Source organism: Muscardinus avellanarius (genome assembly GCF_963383645.1).
Source record: "Muscardinus avellanarius genome assembly, chromosome: 6".
In the NCBI taxonomy this organism is placed as follows: Eukaryota; Metazoa; Chordata; class Mammalia; order Rodentia; family Gliridae; genus Muscardinus; species Muscardinus avellanarius.
Window position 1 is genome coordinate 128,537,204 of NC_137791.1, and position 25,953 is coordinate 128,563,156.

General features: G+C 36.2%; 1 protein-coding gene across 14 annotated transcripts in view; it reads left to right on the plus strand.

Moving 5' to 3' along the window:
- The window catches only part of FBXL5 (F-box and leucine rich repeat protein 5), a gene marked incomplete at both ends in the record, with an annotated part of 39,191 nt that extends 14,564 nt beyond the window's left edge, over positions 1–24,627 (plus strand). For 5 of the 14 annotated variants that reach the window (XM_080697408.1, XM_080697420.1, XM_080697410.1 and 2 more), the window contains 9 exons: positions 984–1,079; positions 2,709–2,895; positions 4,815–4,997; positions 7,399–7,524; positions 10,423–10,571; positions 11,119–11,201; positions 12,075–12,800; positions 17,161–17,309; positions 24,551–24,627. In XM_080697408.1, coding sequence (XP_080553534.1) covers positions 984–1,079; positions 2,709–2,895; positions 4,815–4,997; positions 7,399–7,524; positions 10,423–10,571; positions 11,119–11,201; positions 12,075–12,800; positions 17,161–17,309; positions 24,551–24,627 — 1,776 coding nt within the window. Of the gene's footprint in view, positions 1–983; positions 1,080–2,708; positions 2,896–4,814; positions 4,998–7,395; positions 7,525–10,422; positions 10,572–11,118; positions 11,202–12,074; positions 12,801–17,160; positions 17,310–24,550 lie in introns of those variants that run through there. The other 9 variants (XM_080697421.1, XM_080697409.1, XM_080697414.1 and 6 more) reach the window with 9 other exon arrangements.
- Positions 24,628–25,953: the final 1,326 nt, after the last annotated feature.

Sequence of the window (25,953 nt, forward strand, 5' to 3'; positions counted from 1 at the left end):
GAAAAGCATGGTATAGAAGAGATGGATAAGGCTGGGTGAGGTGGCACATGCCTGTAACCCCAGTGCTTGGGAGGCTTAGACAGAAGGATCATAGGTTCAAGGACAGCCCCAGCAAGCATTGAGTCCCTGTTTCCAAATAAATAAAATGGGGCTGAGAGTGTAGCTCAAAGGTAGAATGAATGCCCCTGGGTTCAGTCCCCTAGATCCCCAGTAACACCTGCCTACCCCCACAAATAAAAGAAGAGATGGATAAGTTATGGGAGATAGGATCATAGCTCATGTGAGGAAGAACTTTTTGCTAGTATTGAGTTTTCCTAAATTAGGATAATTTACTTCAAGATGTAGTGAGCCCTTGCTTTTAGAAGTGTTGATGCTAATGTATATGACCTGTTGTCAGGATAACATAATAGGTATTTTGAACTTTTTTAGTAGAGAATATACATTAAGATGATCTTAAGGGGATTCTGTAATGATACAATCCAGTATGTTTTTTGTGGACTGCTTAGAGGTACACTAAGAAAACGGTCATAGAAATTTTATAAATATATGAACTAAAATAAAATCGATAGACGTTTTGAGCAAACAATATTTTTAGACTTTTTGTGCTTTTGGTGTGTTATAGTCTCACATCATGATGTAAATCATGTTGACAATGACATACGTGCACTAGACGTTTTAATGACATTTTAAAAAAGAAATGTGCGATTACATTACTTAAAAAAACCAAAACTTATTAAGTACATCCTTTGTGTGTGTGTTGCTGAGGATTGAATCCCAGGCCTTGCAATTTTGGGCAAGCAGTATACCACTGAGTTACACCCCTAGGCCTAAGAACCTCTTATGCTAAAAATGCCACTTTTCTGTTTGTCAGTCTCTTTTTCCTGAGATTTTATGTTGAATTTTAAACTGAATTTCTGGGATCAGGCACGGTATAAATAATAAAGTAAAACTTTTACAAAAATACAGTATTTTTTTGTTTCCAGAATGAATATGAGCAGTTAAATTATGCAAAACAGCTAAAAGAGAGATTGGAGGCTTTTACAAGAGATTTCCTTCCTCACATGAAAGAGGAAGAAGAGGTAAGCATAATTTTTCCCATTGTGATTCAGATTTATAAAGTTTTTTAAATATGATTTTACCTTCGGTTCTTCAAAGTATTGCATAGAAAAGGGTATGTCCAGCTAATGGAGGGAAGCTCAGTTCCTTTTGGGACCTGAGGAAAAATGCAAAGGGAAAAATCATAGTTTTACGTCCTCAGAAATGCTATTGCTTTTACTGAATAATTTAACTTACTCAAGAAATATGTCTTTATATGTGTGAAGGGCACTGTGTTAAATGTCAAGAACCTTTTATGTCACTAATATTTTTCAGAGCCTTTAGAGGATTCTGTTAAGTTTTGAATATTTTCTGCATGTCAAGTTTAAAGAGTTTTAAGCTTTTTTGTAGTATGTACTTAGCGATGAAATATAGTTTTAAATTCATCAGTCTTCTGCCTAATGCAGATATATTAGGATATCATCGAGTGGATGGGCGAAACAGTTTCCCTTTCTCTTCCATCTCTGGATATCAGAGTATGCCAGAGAAAGTATTTTATGAGAAACTGAAGACTTTTTCAGCTGTAAAATAGTTACTCTAGTGATTCTCTGGTTTTATCATGTATTCAGATTGGTAATAAAAAATATATAACCTACTTCTCAAGCCCTTTCCTTACCAATTAAATCATGTAGGAGACATTAGCATGTGTGTAAATATATATATTTTTTCAAGGCTTCCCGACTCATTGTAATACACTGTCAGTGTTGAAGTCGCTGAGTTACTGGAGCAGTACTTCTTAGCCTGTGATGCTCTACCAATCAGCATTCTCACACTGTAACCCAAGCACTGACAAGGAAAGCTTACGAGGCAGAAGGATGTCATTTTGGGGATTATAGTTCTGGAGAATTTGAAGATTTCTTGCATTTTGGCTGTTTTCTGAGACCGCTGGTCCTCGGCGTCATGGCAGGGCAGAGGGCCAGGATGATAGCTTGTGTCAGCTCATGGTGGAGGGGAGAAGAGCAAACCTCAGCAGTGAGACTGGGAAAACAGTGCCCCGCCTCGCCAGGCACCCTTCCCAGCATCCAGGGCCTCCTCCGAACACAGCCGCTTCATCTAACACAGGAGGTGTGGGGGACATTTTAAAAACCGAGCCATAACAGATGCCTGTCCAAATTATCAATGGAACTCAGAGGGAAAAAGCCTTGGTGCCACCTCTAAAGATTATAAGTCTATAAATTGGAAGTTACGAGTAAGCATCTATTTCACAGAAGTAATTTCCACGAACAATACTCATAGGGACCGCTGTACTAAAATAATGATTTGAAGAAACATCTAAGGAATCCGGAAACAATACTGAATAGTTCAAGATCTTGTTAGAGTTAGGATTTTTTTGGTTCTGGTATACTGGATATCATTCTCATTTGAGGTGAGACTATGTTTGACAAGTTATACACAGGGAAACCTTGTCCTGATGGTTTAAAATGTTTAGGACCTGACTTATGCCAGAAAAACCATAGAGAGAAGGATCTTTTTGGCAATACCTTTTGCAGTTTTTGACAAATTGACTTAGTTGTAATTAAAATTTTTATCTCTGAAATATATGCTCATAATACTACACATGAACCAGTGATCATTTAAAAGGTACTAAGCATCTTATGTTTTGTTTAATTCAGGTTTTTCAGCCCATGTTAATGGAATATTTTACCTACGAAGAGCTTAAGGATATTAAAAAGAAAGTGATCGCACAGCACTGCTCTCAGAAGGACACCGCAGAGCTCCTTAGGGGCCTTAGCCTATGGAGTCAAGCTGAAGAGCGGCAGAAGTTTTTCAAGTATTCTGTGGATGAAAAGTCAGATAAAGGTGAGATCCATATATTTAGATACAGATCAGTTTATTAGTTCAAGGGCATTGACATCTTGCTATGAATTGTAGATTTTATTTGTGGAATAAATTAAGTCGGGCTTGCACGTGATCAGCTGAAGCCTTTTGTTTCCACTTAGGAATGCAATTGAAGATAGCATCTATTTTAGAATTTAGTGTTTATGACAATTTATTGTCTCACGCTCTTGGGCCATATGCAATCGAGGGTTTCTTAAATGAATTAATATGGACTTGGACTAATCATAATGATTGAGAACTACCAGATAGAGCACTTTTATAGTATTATCTAACTTTCTGAACACCATTGACCATAACGGCTGCTTTTACCTTTCCTTGTGTGTTTCTTTTTTTCAGTCAGTTATATTTATATACATTATCTGTGACTTACCATGGTTTGATATGATTTCTCAACTTAACAATGGCACAAACCTTATTCATATACTATACTTCAAATTTTGAATTTTGTGCTGGAGTGGTCGTTTATACCTGTAATCCCAGTACTTGAGAGACTGAGATAGGAGAATCACAGGTTTGAGACAGCCTTAGTAACTTAGCAAGTTACTAAATATTTAACTTAGTAACTTACCAACTTAGTGAGACCCTGTTTCCAAATTAAAAAAAATAAAATAAAATGGGGCTGAGGGTGTGGCTTAGAGATGGAATGCGCCTGGGTTCACTATAAATTTTTTTATTTTTTTATTTTTTTGGTCTTTCCCTGGACTGTCTATATGCAGTATAAAACCTTCTTGTAATGTTTGGCAGCAGCAAAGAATCACAGTTCACCCATCCCAGTCTCATATTTTATTTAATGAAGTAGGTGAGATGCATGTTGAAACAAAAATGATTTTATAACTTAAGCCATGATTAAACCCATAAAGCTTGTAAGCTTTATTCTGAAATATAGCTTGTACCTTAGATACCAAGCTAAGACTTGTTGTGTCTGGTTTAACTATAATTATAACATGGGATTTAAAAGCCTCACATTTAGTACATTTAATTTTCCCACTCCTTCAAAGCAAATTCTAGTTGTATTATGTTTAAAATATTTGGCATTTTAAAAAGTGGCAGTTTGAAGTAATTTGATCATAACAGTTCTATATTTAAATTGCTTTATGAATATAAATCAGGCATAAAGATATTCAGATTCCTCACAATAGTGTAGTGATAAATTTTTCATAATTTATACTTTTTATTTTCTATATGTTTTCACTTTAGGAAATTGCTGCTGAAATAAATTGTAGAAAATTGTATATCAGTAATTTTATTTTCTACAATAATTGGTAGCGAAAGATTGCTTTGTGGTAAGTGTATATTAGGATCAGAAATAGCTATATTATGTTGTTTCAACGAGTTCATAAATAATTTAAGTAGGTTAAGGCCCCTATAGGTTAAAAACGTTGCGTTTCACAGACCTTTTAAATGAAATGTGAACCTCAGAGGAAGCACAGGAAGGCGTGGACGAGAGTCAGATCCATGAATGGAGAACGTAGTGAGGTTTGTGTGTCGTGTGAAACGCCTTGGAGAGCTCCTAATGTGGCTGACTCTGTGCTGCCGATTTAAAGCTGTATAACCTGTCCGGTTCCTTTTTCAAAGGATGCTGCTTATGATACAAAGTGAGTATTGTTTTTTTTCCTGTGACGCCTTTGTGAAAGGAAGTACATCCCATGTTCCTTCTGTAGCTCCCACGGATGGAGTATGACCCCAGCCATGATAGTTTACAGGTTCAACATCTCCATGTTACCTCCAGTGCGGGCTGTTTCCGCTTCACATCCGCCTCTTACAAGCAGGAAGGAATTAAGTTTAGGCACTGGATTTTACTTATAGAAGTGTGATTTTAATTTCTTAATTCTGTGTGCTCTTATGTCCTTTACTGCTAAAGTTTTCCTTTTTTATTTCAGAAGCAGAAGTGTTGGAACGCACTACAGGTATAACCCACCTTCCTCCTGAGGTAATGCTGGCGATTTTCAGCTATCTGAATCCTCAAGAATTATGCCGATGCAGTCAGGTCAGCACTAAGTGGTCTCAGCTGGCAAAAACTGGATCACTTTGGAAACACCTTTACCCTGTTCACTGGGCAAGAGGTAGGTAAATGGCACTTTTAGTTTGTTTAAAAAATATTTCTGCCTATTTTCCTAGATGAATACTCAGCCGTTAATAAGAAGGCCAAAGTCTATTTTATATTAGATGATGTGTTCTTGGTGTACGTTTCTAAAAAGGCTTCAGTGCTGAAGTATTCTTGGGTGAATTATGTGATGCCTACCATTTCCTTTAAAATATCAAGGAAAAAGTAGTTGGAAGAGGGAATGAAAAAAATATTGGCAAATTGTTGATAATTGTTCAAGATAGGTGGTGGAGATAGTTATGTTTTTCATTATAAGAACCTAGAGTTCCAGAACTGCTTTATTAAGTAGATTACTTAAGTGTTTTGGAAATACAGCATAAATTAATTCTATACAATTTGCAGACGAGGCGCCCTTACGGTTCTCTTGTGGCAGCTCAGAGTGACTCTTTGTCTTTAGCAGACCTTTAGTGATTGGTAATGTCTAAATTCTCTAAATCACTGCTTCACATTATTTAATTTCATTGTGGCAAGTTCCTTTCACACATGAACAATTAAGGAAAATTTTCTTTTTGTGAGCATATAATACTATCATGGTACAAGTGCAACTAATATGGTATGCATTTCTCTGTCACTGAATTAAGATGGTTTCTTCTAGATGAGTGTTAACCTCAAAATTCACATTGGTTTTCTATTATGTATGACTTTAACATGAAAATATGTATTTCTCACATAATTTTGTCTGACTTAAATTGTGATTCTTATTTTAAGACAGTTTATTTGTTAAAATAATACGTAACAGAAGTCTGTGTTGCTCGGGCTGATCTCGAACTCATGGTTCTCCCGACTCAGTTTCCTGAGTAGCTGGAACTACAGGGTCACCATGCCCGGCCTTGTAGTACTTTTAAAATAATTGGTTGTTATACGCCGGGCGTGGTGGCGCACGCTTGTAATCCCCGTGCTTGGGAGGCGAAGACAGGAGTGCAGGTTTGAAGCCAGCCATGTTGGCTTAAGAGACCCTGTTTCCAAACAAAAAAGTATATAAAAAGAATAGGTCTGGGAGTGTAGCCCAGAGATAGAAGGGCTTCTAGGAATCCCAGTACCACCAAAATAAATAAATTAATTAATTAATAAAAATAAAATAATTTGTTGTTATATATTCAGTATTTTTTAATGAAAATAGAGTATTGGGTGGACTTACATAACCCGAGTAATTATGATTATTATTTTTATGTGGAATAATTTGTTCTAGTAGTTGTAGGATAATGACATATTGAGTAAAAAGTGAGACAAGGATATACCAAATACTTTTTTTGTTCAACTATTTTTAATTAAGAATTACTAAGAACATTAAATATAATTTGATAAGATTGTCATCAAGGGGATAATGCTAGGCTCACATACATGATGTCACCCAAATTATAAATATGCTGCTTTTTATTATATTTTACTATTACTTGTATTTTAATATACTGTTAAAAGTTTCAGTAAAATTGGTTTTGTTTTGGTATTTGTTTTGAGTATTTGTTTTGCACCTTTTGGGGGACCTCTGGCCATGCTTTTGCTTGTCCTGTCTTTGGGTAGTGCACTGGCAGAGCTGATAGAGACCACTTGCTGCTAACACCTGTATCCACAGGTCAGCCCCTCCCCAGCAGTGACAGCCTACAATGTCAGCGGTGTTCGGGTGGAGAAACCCAAGTTTAGATGTCAGGTTAAGAGTTTAATCTTAATTCTGTATCATTTCTCGGTTCACGGTCAGCGAATTCAGTTGCTTTATATTCTCCAGGATTTATAAATTTATGGTTGTACTTTACCTTAAGCGTTCCCTTTGAGTTCTGTTCCTGTCGACTTCTGAGTTTCTGCCTGATTCACTGTAGAGTAGTTCTGCCTCGTTCCGTTTATTAGCTATCATCAAATGGGCTGTCGCTGGAGTTAGGGTGAAGCCATGGTAGGGAAAAGCTTAAGTTATTTCCAGTGATTTTAAAAACTGCATGTAAGGCCATATTGATAATTATTTTCTTAGAAATGGGATTATAACCATTAAACTTACTTCGATGAAGGGTAAAATTTGAAAAGCTTTATATAGCAAGAGTAGATACCTGGCAGGTATATATGAGATTGTAAATTTTTGTACTTCTGTTTTTAGTTTTAGAGGGAGATTTACTTTGGGAAAAAATCTATTTAATTAGTAAGCTTAATTGAACCCAGAGTTATGTTAAGCATGTTTCAAATTGAAGCCTGTGCTTACTTAGTGTCTTTTTTTTTAACCACTATTAAGTATATTTAAAAATAGCTAGCTTATTGGCTAGATCTTAATTTTTTTGTGTGTGTGTAGAGATTTTTATTGTAAGTAGTTTGATTTTTTTCTAATAGTAGGCACCCTAACTTACTTTGTTGCTCTCATTTACTTGTTCCTTGAGTAGGTGACTGGTACAGTGGTCCTGCTACTGAGCTTGACACTGAGCCTGATGAGGAGTGGGTGAAAAGCAGGAAAGATGAGAGTCGAGCCTTTCAGGAGTGGGATGAAGATGCTGACATAGACGAATCTGGTAAGTCATGTCTGCCACTAAAATTATTATCTGATGTTTTACTACTGACATATGTAGTAATTCTACTTTTTAAATTTTGAAGATATAAGCAAATTTAAAAATTTCTCTGATTGGAGTGGGTTTTTAAAAATATATATAGTGTTGTTTCTCATGTTTTTATAATCAAATAGAACACCAGATGCTCATTTTCCATGTGAAAATAAAATTTGTTCATTAAAGTGCTTTATAATTTACAGCATGCTTTTAGAGCTATTTTAGTTAATCTGTTCAGTCATCTGCATTTATTGAGTTACTGTGGCCCAGAGGAAGAAACCAGGAAGCTGTTGGGTCACTTTATTCATTTTTAAATTCCTAACACTTGCCTCCAAGGTTGTTATAGAATTAAGAAGTAATACATACAATTTTAATAAATTTACATTGTACTTTTATATCAAATTTTGTATTTCAGTTTTCACTATCAAAATACAGAATTTTTATTTTGCCCTAAAATGTCACATTCATATAAAGAAATGTTTGATTAAAAAAAGTAATGTGTATGAAAATTCTGAAGGTATAGCTTAGTGGTACAAAACACTGGGTTTAATCATGAGTATCACCAAAAAAAAAAAAAAAGATAAAGAAAAGCAGAAGTTTTATGAATGAAAAGAAAGAAATAGAAAAGCAGAAGTTTTAAAAATGAAAATTATTTGCAATTTGTAAAGGGTTATTAAAAACTTGTATTGCCATTTATTAAGCACTGTGGGGGAATTCGAGAGTAATAAGAATATATCCTTATCTGAAAAGAACTCACAAATGAGGGAGAATATAGAATAAATTATTCTTTTTCAGGGTACATAACGAAAAATGCAGTGACTGAGTTACAGTATATACTGAAGGGTAATTACTAAAAGATGAAAAAATAGTAAAATAATAGATAAGGTAGTCTTCTACTTAGTAAAACTGAAGCTACAGGAAATTTCTACTTAGATTCCTACTTTTAAAAAATGTAGGTTGGTTTGGTGAAAGAACCAAACATGGAAAGTCAGAACCATTAAGTATAAAGATTATTATTTCAGCAACTAAAATTGCTTATTTCTGAAGATACCACATCCTGGTGTAGTTTGAAAGTTGGAAGGGTCTGTTTCAGTTACATCGGTGGTGTGCTCACCTCTAGAGCACTGTGCTAGGATTGAGGGGTCGTGAGCCAAAGAGGGAAGGAAGCTTGATCAAGGCAAGAAATATGGGCAAACTATATACTCTATTAGAAACTGACGCGCAGGACATGGTGGCGCATGCCTGTAATCCCAGGACTTAGTTAGGAGGCTGGGGTAGAATGATCGCAGATTTGAGGACAGCCTCAGCAACATAGTGAGACCCTGTTTCAAACAGAAAAATAAAAAAAAGGTCTGAGGGTGTAGCTCGGAGGTAAAATGCTCCTGGTTTCAATCCCCAGTACCCTCTTCCTCACCCGCTAAAAAAAAGAAAAGTCCACAAGTGTTGTGGAGGGAAATAAAGCGAAGGCATGCTAGGAAAAGGGGGGAAGTGGCAGTTTTAAATAGTGTTAGGTTTAGGTCTCCTGAGAAATTTTAACAAGGCCCTGAAAGAGACCTTAAGGGAGATTTAATTTATCTTCTTTAGAAAGTTACCTTATAATACATAAGAGAAGAATTGGAAGCCTTCACCAAACGAGTGTCTTTGTCCCCTCACTGAAAATGGCAAAAAGAAGACATCTTTTTCTTTCATGTTGAAAGGAGGAGGTTAAAGGGAAGAACACGTGCTTAACACATGCGAGACCCTGGTTCAATCCCCAGGCGCCAAAGATGAAAAATAAAAAATAAAAAAATTGAACTTTTGAACTTTTCTGATAGAATATAGCTCTTAATGGATTCCTTGATTAGTAGATTTGAGGCCACAGGGCAGGGTGCAGTGGCGCACACCTGTGGCCCCAGCTACAGGAGGCTGAGGGGAGGATCCCTGGAGTCCAGCCTCAGCACCCGAGTGGTACATTTCAAAGAAAGAAAGAAAAATAAAAGGAGAAACTGTGGGTCTACGATCACTTCAGCAGTACTTTCTCAGTTTATTTATTTATTTTTATCATGCAGAGAGAAGATACTGTTCATATATCTAGGGTATTTAATTTTTTTTAAGATTTTAAAGTAAACAGTACACATGTAGCTAGAGAGAGCCACAGAAACAGAAGAATGGCTTAGGAATAAAGTTACAGTACGGTAAATCAGATCCACTACATTAATCATTTCTTTATATTTTATATATGTATCTGGCTAAAGGAGAAATTTAAGATAACTAAAAACACGAAACCATTAAAAGTAAATCCAGTAATTATATTTTTACTTATATTCCATAATTTAACTTACTTACATTCCTTAACTTACTCTGTTAAACTTTTCATGTTTGAAGTCATTCAAGTGTTTAGGTCTTTAGGTAAGCATAACAACAGTAGGATCCTAAGTAAGGCTCTTAAATTATTAACTTCTTTTTAGTGTAGTATGTGTGATTTTCTTCCTATCAAATTAGTCTGTGGTTGTTTTGTTGTGGTTGTCATTACAATAGTGCAACCTCTTCCCACATCCAAGCTTTAGACGTTAAGTAAAATGTGAAAAACATGCTCTTATTTAGCTTTTCTTGGTTCATTATGATCAGGCTAATTAAGTTCAGACTCTGAGTTTTTTTCTTTTGATATTATCTCTTATCTTGAAGAATTTTTATTATTCCTTCAGTATTCAGAGTTCTTTTCATTGCCTAAAATGGAATTGAAGGAAGATTATGGAAGCACAGGGTATTTCTTATTGTGTTTAAGGACATCCCAAAGTATTTCATAGTTAACCATTTGGGAAGCATTAAAATAGCCTAATTGTAATTAGTATCGCCAGTTCTTAGACTTCTGAACTCATTTTACAGAAGAGACTGCAGAGGACTCGATTGCTATCAGCATTGCACAGATGGAGAAACGTTTACTTCATGGCTTAATTCATAACATTCTGCCATACGTTGGTACTTCCGTAAAGACTTTAGTATTAGCATACAGCTCCGCAGTTTCCAGCAAAATGGTATGTATCAATGAGCATTTGTTTGGTATTAAAAACGCTAACAGTGATGTAACATAGTTTGCTTATTCCTGAGTTTAATAGGGGGGGATTGAGTGTCTTAAATAATCATTGTAGCATAGGTATCGTTGCCAATTAGAGACTAGGTAACTGAGAGCAGGAGAGGTTAAACATTTTTTTTCAGTTTCATAGATGTTAAGTGATAAAGTCCAGTTTTATATGATTCTTTATGATATGTAATGCATGGTAAGCTGGGCAAGTCAAATGAAATCACTTGTTTGATTAAAGTGTATTTTGTGACTTTCCTACATCCACCAGAATCTCCCTCAATCTTCCTTAAAAATGTAAATTTTCTGGGTCCAGTTTCACAACTAGATTCTAAAATAGACTGAGATTTGAACCCAGAATATATATTTGTAGTGCACTCTAGAAATGATGATTTTTTGACATGCACACAAGTTTGAGACCCACTGGATCTTATTTACTCATAATAATCTGTTGCTTATCTACGAGAAGCTTACAGATCTTTAAAGTGACTCTTCCTCCATAGGTGAGGCAGATTTTGGAGCTGTGTCCTAACCTGGAGCATCTGGATCTTACGCAAACTGACATTTCAGATTCTGCATTTGACAGGTCAGTATTTAAGTATTTCAATATAATGAAGTCTAACTGTGAATCAGTAGAATTGTTCTGTTAATTTATTGTCTATACGATTAAAATTTAATCGTATCATTTTTTACTACCAAATCTCCATCTTATATGACTATAACTGAGTAGCACCCTCCCATTGCTGTCTCTTGTCTGTTGGTCCCAGCTGATTCAAAGCTTCTGTATCATCTTGTCATGTCTATAATCAGGTACTATGTATCTAGGCATGTCGGCCTAACTTCGAAAGATTTCATAGTGCATATTTGAAAGATTTCATTTGGGCTGGCAGCGCCATTTGGCACAGCCCCCTCTTGATTCTTCTGTTTTTCTGGTACGGTACCACATTCTTGAAGCTCTGCTCTATCCAGTATTCATCCTGGGACACTGGAGATAAATTCCCCCCTTATTCTAGTTTACCTCTTCCCTCCCCTCCTAGCATCTTCTATCTCAGAGAAAGAATTATACTCTTCTGTGGCTAAGGCTAATGACCTGTTAATTCTTAGAACTTGTTTCTGCTGTATGTACCCCTGTAATCATGGTCACTCTTTCCTTCATATGTGTACCGCTTCCTCTGCTGGTTGTTTTTAGGATAATACATTTGAGTCTCTCCCTTCCCTTCCCATCTCCCATTCTACCTTCTGTTAGGTTCGCAGTAGTATTGGTTCCAAATTATTATTCTGTCTTTTGGTATCACTGGCACCAAAAATAGTGTCTGGTAATAGATATTCAATAAATGTTTGAGTGATTATATTAGATTTGAAAATCTTTCTTCTAATATCCTTTTGTGTTGACAGGTAGCCAAACGCTTTTGAAGAATTACCACCATTTATTAATAGTCTTGTTAACTTTTAATTATAGCTGGTCTTGGCTTGGTTGCTGCCAGAGTCTTCGGCATCTCGATTTGTCTGGATGTGAGAAAATCACAGATGTGGCTCTAGAGAAGATATCCAGAGCTCTTGGGATTCTGTCATCTCATCAGAGTGGCTTTCTGAAAACTTCTGCAAGCAAAATTACTTCAACTGCATGGAAGAATAAAGACATTACCATGCAGTCCACCAAGCAGGATGCCTCTTTGCACAATTTAACTAATGAAGGCATTGGAGAAGAAATAGATAATGAACGCACCTGGACTAAGCCCGTTTCTTCTGGAAATTTCGCTTCTCCTTATGTGTGGATGTTAGATGCGGAAGATTTGGCCGATATTGAGGACACGGTAGAGTGGAGACACAGAAATGTCGAGAGCCTGTGTGTAGTGGAAACAGCGCCCAGCTTTGGCTGCCCCCCGTCCGGCTGCTTCAGCAAGGACGTCGTCGGACTAAGGACTAGTGTCTGTTGGCAGCAGCATCGCGCGGCCCCAGCGCTCGCCTACTGCGGCCATTCCTTCTGCTGCACGGGAGCAGCTCTGAGGACCATGTCAGCACTCCCCGAGTCTTCTGCAGTGTGCAGAAAAGCACTAAGGACTACATTGCCTAGCGGGAAAGACTTAGTTTACTTTGGGAGTGAAAAATCTGAGCAAGAGACTGGCCGTGTACTTTTGTTTCTCAGTCTGTCTGGATGTTACCAGATCACAGACCACGGTCTCAGGTGAGTTCAGTTCTGCAGTACTAAAGTAGACATGTCCTCCATCTCAGAAGTGTGCAGGTTCAGATTTACGTTATTCCTTCGACTTGATTTACTTGAAGCAAGAGGCTTCACCAAGGTCTGTCCTCCATCAGAGTGTTGGGACAAATATAACTTCTGATATCATGTGAAGTTTCATTTCATACCATTCAAAACTACTGCAATATATAGAAGAACGTGAACTTAAATGTGTAATAAATACTTGGTAATTGTTAATTAATTAATTAATTAATTTGGTGGTACTGGGGTTCCTAGAAACTCTTCTACCTCGGGGCTATACTCCTAGACTTATTTTTTATTTTTATTTGGAAGCAGGGTCTCTTAAGCCACTGCAGCTGGCTTCGAACCTGCGCAATCCTCCTGTCTCTGCCTCCCAAGTGCGGGGGTATTACAAGTGTGTGCCACCACGCCCGGCTAATTTTTATTTTTAAAGGTATTTTAGTGGATGAATAGATAGTTTTTACGGGTAGCGTAACAAAGAGGAAAATAATATATACCATATTCTCCTGCTGTGTATAGTGTCTAGTTTTATATTGAAGATTTTGGGCAGTATAGAATGGCTGTGGAAGTAATTTAGTGAAGTTAGACAGCCATGCAATTGTTTTCAAAACCCAAAGCGCTGTAGAGCTAGAGTTTAGATTGTGTCGCTAGAGTTTAGAATTTTTGGCTTTTAATTCTGGTCTACTTAATTGCTTTTATCAGTCACAAAAGTAACATGTGAGAGAAGTTGTATGTTTTATTTTCTCTTTTTTTCCCCCCTAAGCACAGTCTTTTAGCAGATTAAACTACTCTCCCCCTTTTCTTTTCCCTACAAAAACATTCATTAGCTTCGAGAGTCATAGATCTCCTTAAAACAGTTTCTGCTGTATGCTTTTCATAGTTGTGAGGCTTACACAAGATGAAGCCATGTAAAGGATCTAACAGTGATGCAGAGTAGGTTTTTAGTAAGTAGTTTCTGCTGTGCAATAATTGATCTGCTTTGGAAATTGATTACATAGTTCTCTTTAATAATGAAGTGTCATAAATTTCAAATATGTAACATTCACCCAGCACAAAACCCTAATGGGTTTAATGGTACTCCTTACCATTAAAAAAATATACTTAAACAGGGCATGATGGCGTACACCTATAATCCTACTATTTGGAAGGCTGAGATAGGAGGATCAAAGGTTCAAGGACAGATTCAGCAAGTAGAGAGACTAATCTACCTAGGAGACCCTGTTTAAAAATAAAATAGAGCTGGTATGTAGCTTGAAAGTAGAATGCCACTGCGTTCAATCTCCAGTACACCTCTCTCCAACACACACACACACACACACACACACACACACACACACACACACACACACACTCTTTAGATGAAATCATAAAAATCTTTTATAAATCATCTACAGTAACCAGGTATTTTCCCATTAGTTAAATACTGTTATTCTGGTTTTGCTGCTGTGTATCATTCCATCAATTTTCTGTTTATTCCAATTCTAGTGCATAGATTACAGTTCACAACAAAGCAAAGACAACTATATTCTGAGTTTTATTTCTCAAAAATGTTTATAATAGTTACATATTTATATTTCTTTTTTTTTTTTAGTGCTGGGGTTTAAACCCAGGGGCATTCTACGACTGAGCTACACTCCCAGCCCTGTTTTATTTTTTAATATGAAACAGGGTCTCACTAAATATCTGAGGCTGGCCACAAACCTGTGATCCTCCTGTCTCAGCCTCCCAAGTACTGGGATTACAAGTGTGTGCCACCACGCCTGACTATATTCATAATTTTAATAATTATGTTTTTAATATAACTTAATTTTAAGGTAAAAGCAATTTTTTATTCATTTTAAAACTTAATAATTTATTTCTCATTGCCATTACCAATTTTTATTACCATTATGCCTTATTAAAATCTATGGCTCTGTTCAGTTATATTTTCAAGAAGACCAATTTTATATATGTATGTTTAAAGAACAAAGTAATATGTACAACCTTTGTAATTCAGAGTTGCAATGATTTCTGACCATGTGGCAAATTTTCTTTCGCCAGTGTTTTGCGATATTTTAAAATAACCTAGAACTTTTAAAAATCCTATATAATGAAAATTGACTTTAATGGTAGTCATTTTTTGTTGTTGTTTTATCTTGTTGGATCTAATCTTTCAATCTTTGTTTTGTCTGATGATAATGTAGCTGCTCTGGTTCTCTTTTGGTTTCTTTCTGCATGGAGTATCTTTTATCATCTTTTAATTTTAACTTCTTTGTGTCTCATATCTAGAGGGATTCTCCTGTAGGCATCTCATAGATAGAGCGTGTGTTTTAACTTAATCTGCCAGTCTTTCCTTTGTAGTTGGAAAGTTCTTACATTTATTTTAATTACTGATAAGTAAGGGTTTATTCCTACCATAGGACATTTTTCTATATGTCATTTTTTCTTCCTTGTTTTTTCCATTATTTCTTGTTTTATTTAGTAAAGTTTGGATATCACTTATTTCCCTTTCTAAATTTTTTTTTTTTCTTTGCGGGTCTGGGGATGAAACCCAGGGGCATTTGACCTCTGAGCTACACCCCCTGCCCTATTTTTTATTCTTTATTTTGAAACTGGGCCTCACTGAGTTGCAGAGGCCCTCACTAAGTAGCTGAGGCTGTCCGCGAACCGCGATCCTCCAGGTCTCAGCCTCCCGAATGCTGGGATTACAAGCGTGCCCACCACGCCCGGCTCCTTTCTAAATATTTTTTAAAATTAGTTTCTAAGTTACTTTAAGAATACAGTTAACGTCTTAAATTTAAAAAAACCAGCTGGTTTCAGTAGCATGAAGGAAAATAAGGAGCTGGCTTCACCAGTCTAGTAAGTCTTTGCATCCCTTCATATTGCTATTGCTGCTGATTCCATCTTTTATCTTTTTACATCATGTGCCCTCTACATAGATTTATAATTACTATTTTATGCATTTATGTATGCATCAACGTACTACTTTCTACCTGAAAATAGTACTGTATCGCTTCATGGGTACGACTCTTCAGACAGTGAGCTTCTGTTCTCCTTTGTTGCTTTTTTGGCTGTATACTTGACTTATTCTTTATTGTGTAGGGTGTTGGTCCTGGGACTTGAGCCCAGGGGTGTTCAGCCTCTGAGCTACATCCCAGCACCCTTTTTAAAAATATTCGAAGCAGGTTTTTGCTAAGTTGCTGAGGCTGGCATTGAACTTGTGATCCTTTTTGTCTCAGCCTTCTCGTGCTGGGTGACAGGTGTGTGCCGCCGTGCTCTACTGTTACTTTCCCCACATCTTCTGTGTTTCCGATTGCTCAGTTTTTGCAGTTATACTACTACTTGATCATTATGCAGAAAATTGACATTCTCAGTTTTGTTTCTGGTAATTTTGGGCTTACCACTGTCATTTAGTTGTTCTTTCACTATCTTATGTCAGTGTTTTTATTCTCCTGAGGTGTTAGGCTTTTTAAAATAGAAATGTAATTCATATAATATAAAATGTACCCTCTTTTCTAAGAAGTGTACAATTCAACAGTTTTTAGTTTTTTTGCTAAATACTTTTAGTAACCCCAAAAGAAACCAAACACTCATTAGCAGTCACTCCCCATTCTTTGTGACTTTAGCTCCTGGCAACCACTAATGTACATTGTCTTTCTGTGGGCTTACCTGCGCTGGGATTAATAGTATTAATGAAGTCGTACAGCCTGGATGTAGCCTTTGTGTCTGCCCTTTTTCATTTAGCATAATGTTTCCAAGGTTCATGCATGTTATAGCATGTGTCAGTACTTTGTGGCTGTATAACATTTAATTGTGTTGATACCATTCATCCATTAATGGTCATGTAGACTAATTTTGGTTTTTGACTATTATGAATAATGCTTCTATGAATATTCATGTATATCGTTTTGTATAGACATATGTTTATAAGTTTTCTTGGGTATATCCCGAAGAGGAGTTAGTTCCTAGGTTATATGCTAACTCCATAATTTTTTGAGAAACTGTAAAACTGGTCATTCGTTTTTAAACTTAAATAATTTTTTATTATTTTTACTTATTTAGACTAATAAGAGAATGAACATTACAATTTCAGTGTTCAGTACTTTTTTCATATAAGAACTGAGTTACTTTCATGTTCATATAAAGTTTCATAGACATCTTTATTGAATATCTTAAGGAAAATGGAGAAAGTCCTTCTGAGTTAAATGTATTCAGGTCTAAAGATAAGGTCAGTTATGGGTGTTTTACACCCATACCAAATTTAGCAGGACATAAAATAGTGGACCATAGGCACACAGGTGTCTCTGGGCTAATCATAACGTAATTGTTGAATGATCTCTTCCAGGGTTCTGACTCTGGGAGGAGGGCTGCCTCATCTGGAGCACCTCAATCTCTCTGGCTGTCTCACTGTAACTGGTGCAGGCCTGCAGGATTTGGTTTCAGCATGTCCTTCCCTAAATGATGAATATTTTTACTACTGTGACAACATCAACGGTAATGCCTTTTAACAATGAGATGATTTTGAAGAATTGATTTGAAAAGTTTTAACAGTTTCAACTTTAAGAGTGCTAACTTTCTATTTGGTTTTGTAGAATCCTAACTACAGAAATGGTTTTACTTTCAGATCTAATCCTTTAAATTTGGTAAAATAAAAAAAATCACAGGTTTTTGCTAATTAATTTCTTGGAAGGTAAGTTTTTCTTGTGGAATCGATATTTCAAATACTCGCTTTGCAAGACTTTTGAGGCATGTAATAGTTTTTTGTTTTGTTTTGTTTTGATACTGGGATTTGAACACCCAGCGGCATTCTACCTAAGAGCTACATCCCGGCCCTATTTTACTTTTTTTTTTTCCCAATACTGAGGATTGAACCCAGGGGCATTCTACCTTTGAGCTACACCCCCATCTCTATTTTTTTATTCTTTATTTGTGAAACCGAGTCTCACTGAGTTGCAAAGGGCCTCCTCACTAAGTAGCTGAGGCTGTCCGTGAACTGTGATACTCCTGCCTCAGCCTCCCAAATGCTGGGATTACAAGCATGTGCCACCACACTTGGCCTTTGCTTTTTATTTTGAAACAGGGTCTCACTAAGTTGAGGGCCTCACTGATTTCCTGAGGCTGGCCTTGAACCTGTGATCCTCCTGTCTCAGCCTCCCAAGTACTTGGATTATAAGTGTGTGCTATCAACATCTGGCTGTAACCCTGGTTTAAAATAAGAAAATAAGGCTCTGGGTAAAGCTCAGAGGTGGAATGCTCCTGTGTTGAATCCTTGGTACCCCCACACCCTCACTCACACACAAACTATAGAGTATTAATATTCTATATTCACTGGTTTCTTAGGAATGATATACTTATTTTTCTAGTAGGATAACTTTATTTAATGTATTATATAAAGGAGGACTCTAGAAATAAAAACTCCTTAAGAGTTCTGGGTCTGAGTCCAGATAAATTTCACTGAAGACTGATAAGTACGTAGTGAGTGAGACTGGGAAAGGCTAAGATACTTTTTAGACATTCCTAAAATTTCTATAGTACTGCGGACATTGATTTTTTAGCCTAATATTAAAAGTCACCAGACAGATATTTCTTGATATTTTTTGTTTTGTTTTCTACCCGTACTACCCTGTAATGGGAATGCCAAATACGCTTTTTCAAAGTACATCCTGGGCCCTTTTGGACACTGAGTATCACAGCTAGAGTCTGAATTTCCCAGCAGCAGAAGAAGCTGCTCCTTACTTATGGGTAAACAAGGGGAACCTCCTTTGTTGACAGCTGGAAAACACTCAGACGGCCCAGATCGTACCACGTGCTCATCTTTTTATTCCATGGAGTTTGTTTTTGAGAATACGGTTCATTTTAATATGACAGACAATCAGCTGCGTTTTTCTCAGGCAGAACAATTGGCAGGAGCCAGGAAAATTAGAGAGAGTAGTGACTTACCAGATTAGCAAATCTATTTCTAGTAAGTTAATTTTCCCTAAATTATATATGAGGGGGCAGGAGATCCTGGCTCCCTTATTCCGGGTTTTACATTGTTTTGTAGGAGATGACTTCCCAGGTTTTCAATACATAACTAAGTTGGAATATATCTTTTGCTCTCTTCAGTGTAGAATCAAGGAATGAAGAAAATGAATGTTATTTTGGTTGCAACTTGCTAATAAGCTTGTAAAAACAAAGTATGTTGATGCAGTAAAACGCTTACTTTTGTGGTGGCAAAGCGTTTAAGAAGGGAGTATTCAGGTTTTTTTTTTTAACATAAGGTTATATCACTGTAGTTTCTTTGTATTTCCTAAGGCTTATTGGACATTATCAGTAATAATCAAGTAATTATTTCTAATAAAAACATTTTATTTGTATGTTGTATTTGAATTGTCTACATAACTCAGTACAGGTTGTTTGGGAGTAAATCTCACAACCTCAGTTTTTATATTTACTTTGGGATATATAGATATTTTGGGTTGTGAGATAATTTAGATAATAGGATAAGTTAAATACTTATAATCTTTTGAATTTTGTCAATATTCTTTTTATCTTAACTTGTTTTGAATATTTAACTATTATAGCATTCCAAAAACTGTTACATTCCTTTTGTTGAATGGAAGATTGTTTTTGGATAAATGGTTGATAATTTTTAATAATAATTTTTTTTTTTTTTTGCGGTACAGGGGATGGAACCCAGGGGCACTTTACCTCTAGGGGCATTCTACCTCTGAGCTACACACTCAGCCCTATTTTTTATTCTTTATTTTGAAACAGAGTCTCACTGGGTTGCAAATGGCCTCACTAAATAGCTGAGGCTGGCCACAAACAGGGATCCTGATGTCTCAGTCTCCCAAATGCTGGGATTACATGCGTGCGCCACCACGCCCGGCTCTAATAAATGAATTTTAATGAGGAGATCTTACTTTGAAAGATTTAAAATGAAATTGCAGGCCTTGAATAATCCAATATTAAACCTCCTTTTATAGTTTGTTGGAACATGGTTTGGGAGAAGTGGCAATTTTTGAGGTGTATGGGGTGACTTGATATATAATTTGTGTCCCAGACTATCATCTGGTTGTTAAAGCAGTGTTCTGGTATATTTTTTCTTAAAAGGACATTTGGACAACCTAGAAAGTGTTTGAAATTTATCCAGTTTGCAAGATGACACTATTGACACAGTATCTTTCAAAACCACTCAGCTCAGGCAGTAAATATTTAATGAATGCTAGAGACCCTGTTTTTATTATTATTTTCATTATTTCTGAAAGTAGTAAATAAATATTTTAAGATATGGTCTTATAGTAATGAGAGAAATCATATTTAAGTGACAGATATTTTAAATATTTGAAAGTAAGCCAGGCGTGGTGGCGCACGCTTGTAATCCCCGCGCTTGGGAGGCGGAGACAGGAGGATCACTCTGGTATGGAGCCAGCCTCGTTGGCATAAAAGACCCTGTTTTCAAATAAAAAATATAAAATAGGTCTGGGAGTGTAGCCCGGCAGTAGAAGGGCTTCCAGGAATCCCAGTACCACCAAAATAAATAAATAAATAAGTAAATAAATAAATAAATATTTGAAAGTAACTTTTAACTTAAAATGTGAAAAGAAATATTGAAAAAATTAGTCATTAAATAGTGATAAAGTAGAACTGTCTATTTTCTAAGCATTAGCAAAGGTTTAGAGAAAATAAATGATCAGATATTCAAACAAAAACTAGCCAGGCATGATGGTGCATGTCTGTAATTCTAGTACTTGGGTGGCTGAGACCAGAGGATCACAGGTTCAAGGCCAGCCTCAGCAATTTAGCGAGTCCCTCATCGACTTAAGTGAGACCCTGTTTAAAAAAAAATTAGGGCTGGGGGAATAGCTTGGAGGTAGAATGCCCCTAGGTTCAGTCCCCTGTGCACTCCCCCCAAGGTTGGGGGACAGAAATAACTACCTTAAGCAAGATACTGTACTAGCACTGATACAGAATGCAAATTTTGATTCTTTTGATTTGAAAACAAAATACTTCTGCTAGGCATGATGGCTCATTTCTGTAATTCCTTGGGAGAGAGACTGAGACAGGAGGATTGCCCGTTTGATGCCAGCCTCAGCCACTTAGTGAGACTCTCAGTGACATAGCCAGACCCTGTTTCACAGAGAAGTGAAAAGGCTGGAGGTGTAGCTCTGAGGCAAAATGCCACTGAGTTTCATCCCCAGCACCAAAATAAGTAAATAAGTGGCTTTGGCCACACTTGTGTGATGCCTTACCCTTTAGAGTGTTCTTTGTGATGGCATAGTGTAGAGCTCTAAAGCACAACTGAACAATAATACCAAATTTTTTTACTGATTTGCATTTCAGTGTATGTGTAACTTTTATGAATTAAGCTAGATTAGTTCATAGTTCTGGAGATGCCACAGTCTCAGATGTTTTGCTCTTTTATGTTTCTAACTTAAGTTAAAGAGGAATTAAAGGTAAGTGAAGGTAAGTGCAGATATACAGCATGAGTGATGCGGAGTACTGGAAAACTAGGGGAAATGTTCTTGGTAAGAATGTGAGGCAGTGAAACTATCCTCATAGTTCTTTTCACCTAATATATAAAATACCTTCTTATGAAACTTATTCTTTACCATGTACTTAAAGATTTTATATAACCATGCAACTTTATTTTCTATGTATCACGCTTTAATATTCAGCTATCATGTATTATAGCCATTGGGTACTTTTCTCCTACATTGAGGGAGACATTTGCTGTTGATATGTCAGATATCTAAAAGTAACAATCTTTTGAATTGTGCCAGTGTCTCTAGAAGTATAGGTAGCTAGCTGTCTGCTTGAGAGAGATTTTGCAACCCAGCATGTTAGCCTATATTTCTTTCTAATACTGCCTCAGCTTTTATTTTGTCCCATTGATTTTCTTTTCTGAACAGTTTTTTTTTTTAAATAATACTTAACAGACCTTACTGGTGACCTTGCTTACAGCTGTCATGATATGGACATTGCTCTTCTCTTCTCATTTCTACAGTGCAAGACCAGGTTTAAAACAGTAGTGTCTTCACTTTTACTTTGGCCTTAGGCAGAGTAAAGTTCCTTAATGGATGCTATTACTTTTGTGGATTATTAGGGTCAGGTACCAGTCACTGCTCTCTTATTGACCTTATCCTGGCATTATAGTTTTGAGATATTAATAGTATGGTTATTGAGTATGTACCTACACCTTCTGTAGGTCTATAGTACCTAGAGAATATGTACGTAATCCAGGTAGCCTACTTTTTATATTTTAAAACACCAGTATATTACTTTCTTCTCTCTCTGCTTAGAATCCCAATACAGCTGCAGATATTCTAGTACATATTTGAAAGAGCAAGAATTTTGTTCATGTTGAATAAAGGGATGCTGACCGCAAAATTGTGTTAGCTTTCTTCTCATTGGAGAGCAGAGATTCTGTATCTATTTGGTTCCCTTATTTCTCACCATGCCTTAGACTTGAGAGCGGAGTGGCTCAGCTGGCCGGGTGGACGTTGGTGGTGAACAGCTGTGTGCTATCTGGATGGATGGAGTCTGTTTGCCCTGTTGAAGCTCCCTTTGCTATCTCTCCTTGAAAACCAGTTATATACTTCACTTCTGTTGCTTCCAGCCACCACTTACCTGTTGAGTTTAGTATACAATACCTTGTTTACCGCTGTCGGTTTTAAAAATAGGGACATAGAATAGTACAGTGATGTGTGGTCCTATAGTCATAGCCATGTGGGAGGCTGAGGTAGGAGGATTACTTACACCCAGGAGTTCGGGTCCAGCCTGATCAGGAGAGCGACACCAGTCTTTAAAAAAATAAGACATTTTCAGGTATCTTGGTTTGGTAAATTGAAAGTGTTATGTCCGTTTTATTTTATTTTTCTTAGAAATTGAGATAGAATTACATACTGATAAAGCGATAAATCAAGTACATTTTGGGGGGGGGGACCCTAGCAATCCAGACATTTGATAATAGACTGAGTGTCAAGACAGGGGATGGGAAGTGAGGCCGGGACTGGGCCTTAGAGAAGGCACTAGGTGGTGGTCAGCAACACTGTAGCCTGGGAGGAGCACGGGGAGGAGGGGGATAGAGTCACAGGAGCTGGCCAAACCCTGCTGGGAGGAAGCATTCAAACCGCAGGCTCCTGTCAAGGCGTTTCTAGTAAATACCCAGAGGTACGAACATTTGTTTATCTTGATTTTGTGATCAAGATGACTTAACATTGTGTCTTTAAGGGAAATAGTCTTGACAGAAATGTTCTTTTGTACATTTTAAATATTTGGCACATCTAACTTTTCATTTAAAAATGGAATAGATTTTAATTTTGATTAAATAAAAATGGGCTTGTAATGATCTAATTTTATATTAAAAGTAATTAATTTTTAACTAAAATTTATATTATTGGAAAGTTTAAACATATAAACAGAATATTATGACTCCTTATGGGCCATCAACAGCAGCAGTTACAAATCTGTGGCCAGTCTCTTTCCACATATACTCTTGCGCATACCTGCCTGTGCTTCCCCTGTCAATTTTAAAATAATCCCAGGCATCATGTCAGTTTTAAAATTAAATATAACTATTTGAAGATATCTGGGATTCCCAGATAAACGTGTAAATTAGTCCACCTGTTTCTTTTCCTACTTAAAGATACACTGTCATTTCTATACTGAAATGTATGAACATTATATATCAGTAACCATCTATCCCTACGATATTCTCCTTGACTTTTGGGTGCCATATTTTGGGAATGCAAGAAAAAGTTAAATTTTTGGAAATACATGTTTATTTGCAAGTAGTTACTCTTAGAGTGGTATTAGCATAGGTTACCTTCTTTTACAGTGAGGCACTACCTTGAAAAAAAGTGCAAATTTATAATTATTTCTGAGTTAAGCTAGGTATCATTCCAGTGTACTATGATTTTTTTTTTAGTTACAGTATGTTTAAAAGTTGTACTTTATGTACTTTTTCTTATTGTTATATATCAAAATTTTAAATATTTTGTTTCAGTGATACAAAAAGAACTAAGTAGCTGCTTTTTATTTGTACATGGCACACATGTATTGAAAGACATTAATATAGCATGAAACAACCTTTTCCACATTTGCCTGCTTTTATGAAAACTTATTTATTCAAAGTACTTAACATCGGAATATGTGCAATGAAACTTGTTTTTTAATTCTCAGCGTATTCCCTAAAGGATCTTTTGTCTAATGTCTGGGTAGCTAAGTGTGACTGGGATAAAATGTCAGTTATTCCATAAATGTTTTGTTGCTCTTCTTTGTAAGTGAATCACATTTCTATTATGTCTCAATTTATCACTCATTATATATTCAATTTTGGAAAATAATTTTGTCTAACCCCAAGTAATATTTTTTCTGGCTACAAATGTTAAGAAAATGTATGGCAAAGTTATTAAATCTTTGTCTCTAAGAGTATATTTTGTTTTAAACTTTGAACATAATATGTATTGTAATTGCTCAATACTGGATTCCTTAGCTGACGTACTATGTACAGATAATATTGTTTTTGCCCAATTGTGCTTCTAGGAAAGATGTTCAGATTATAAGGGTCTATTTTTAAATTAGCCTGGCAGTCTCACCTCTGTAGATTTTATCCTTTTCATCATTGTAAGATTTACTTCTGTGATAGACGTACTGTTAGTAAGACAAAATTTTAGTTCCTTCATAAGTAAAACTATTTTTATATGGTCTCTAAGAAATTCCTCCTTTCACATTTTTCTGTTTTCATACAGGTCCTCATGCTGATACCGCCAGTGGATGCCAGAATTTGCAGTGTGGTTTTCGAGCCTGCTGCCGCTCTGGCGAATGACCCTTGACTTCTGACCTTTGTCTACTTCACTTAGCTGAGCAGGCTTCCTTTCATGCACTTTACTTATAGCACATTTCTTGTGTTAACCATCCCTTTGATTGTGTCTTGTTTTGGTCCCATTTCTTACAACCTCAGAAATCTTAATTTACCAGTGAATTGTACAGTATTGTTTCTCTTACAAAATACATTTTTGTTTTAGAGAGGGATTAGGCCTTTTAAGAATGAGAACAGTCTTAACTGGGTTTTTTTTTTTTTAAATTAAAGGTTGTGAAAAGAATGTCACTAATACTATGCCCTTTAAAGAACTTTTAGATTTGAGTTTTAAAGCCATTGGGTTATTGGTTTTCTTTATATAAACACTGTACTAAGCTTTGCAGATCTTTTCAGACATACATTTCTGAAGTTTTATTTTCAAAGACTGCACATTTTGGAAACTAATCCTTTTTCCATAACTTTCTTTATTTGAACAATTGTTGGAGGGCCAATTCAAACATACCCACATACTGGATTCTTCAAGATTACTGAATAAATTGACTTTTGGAATTGGCTCAGTGAGCTGGCAGAGCACTGGTCTATTTGTATTTGTTCTTCCAAGACCCCTAGTACTCACTGCTGCCTCTGAATTGTCAAATTTGGGGGGGGGGGGGTTGGAAATTCCACAGTCATTAAAGAAATGTATAAATAAAATCTACTTTGAAGATTTATCAAGTATTTTGTGTTTTGATTTTATTATAAACCTCAGTCTGGGTTTACTTTAGTGTAAAATAGAATTGCATATTTTCTCTTATGTGCTTCTGTGAAATCATGACCTTGACAAACAGTTTTAGACAGATATTGTGTACTATTGATCTGAATTTTCTTTTTGAAACTAGTTGATTAGTAGTCAAAATTTGAATTTGTGTTTATCTTAATTGCTTTATAAAAAGATTCTGGTAGTGAGGCCTATTATTCAGATAGGCACATATTGGATCAGTTTTATGTTATACCATGTATACTATGCCATAGAAAAGCAGACTTCACTTTGGGCTAAGAAGAAACTCTTTATTTTAGACAGTGCTATCTAAAGATAAAGACTCTCTTGTTGGAAATATAAGGAAAATTTACAGATGCTTTTCAATTCGACTAAGATGACGTAAACATGGGGTGGCCAGCTCTAAAAGAAGGGCAGCTAATGGCACTGTGGTTGGCGTTTTACTCTGCTCTAAAGAGTCCTCACTTTGATTCCTTTGCTCTTAGCACTTGTAGAATAAGAATTCTCTACGTGTCTTGGTGCAGGGCAGCTGTATAAATAGACCATCTTACCCTTGGAGTTTGTTATCCCCTACG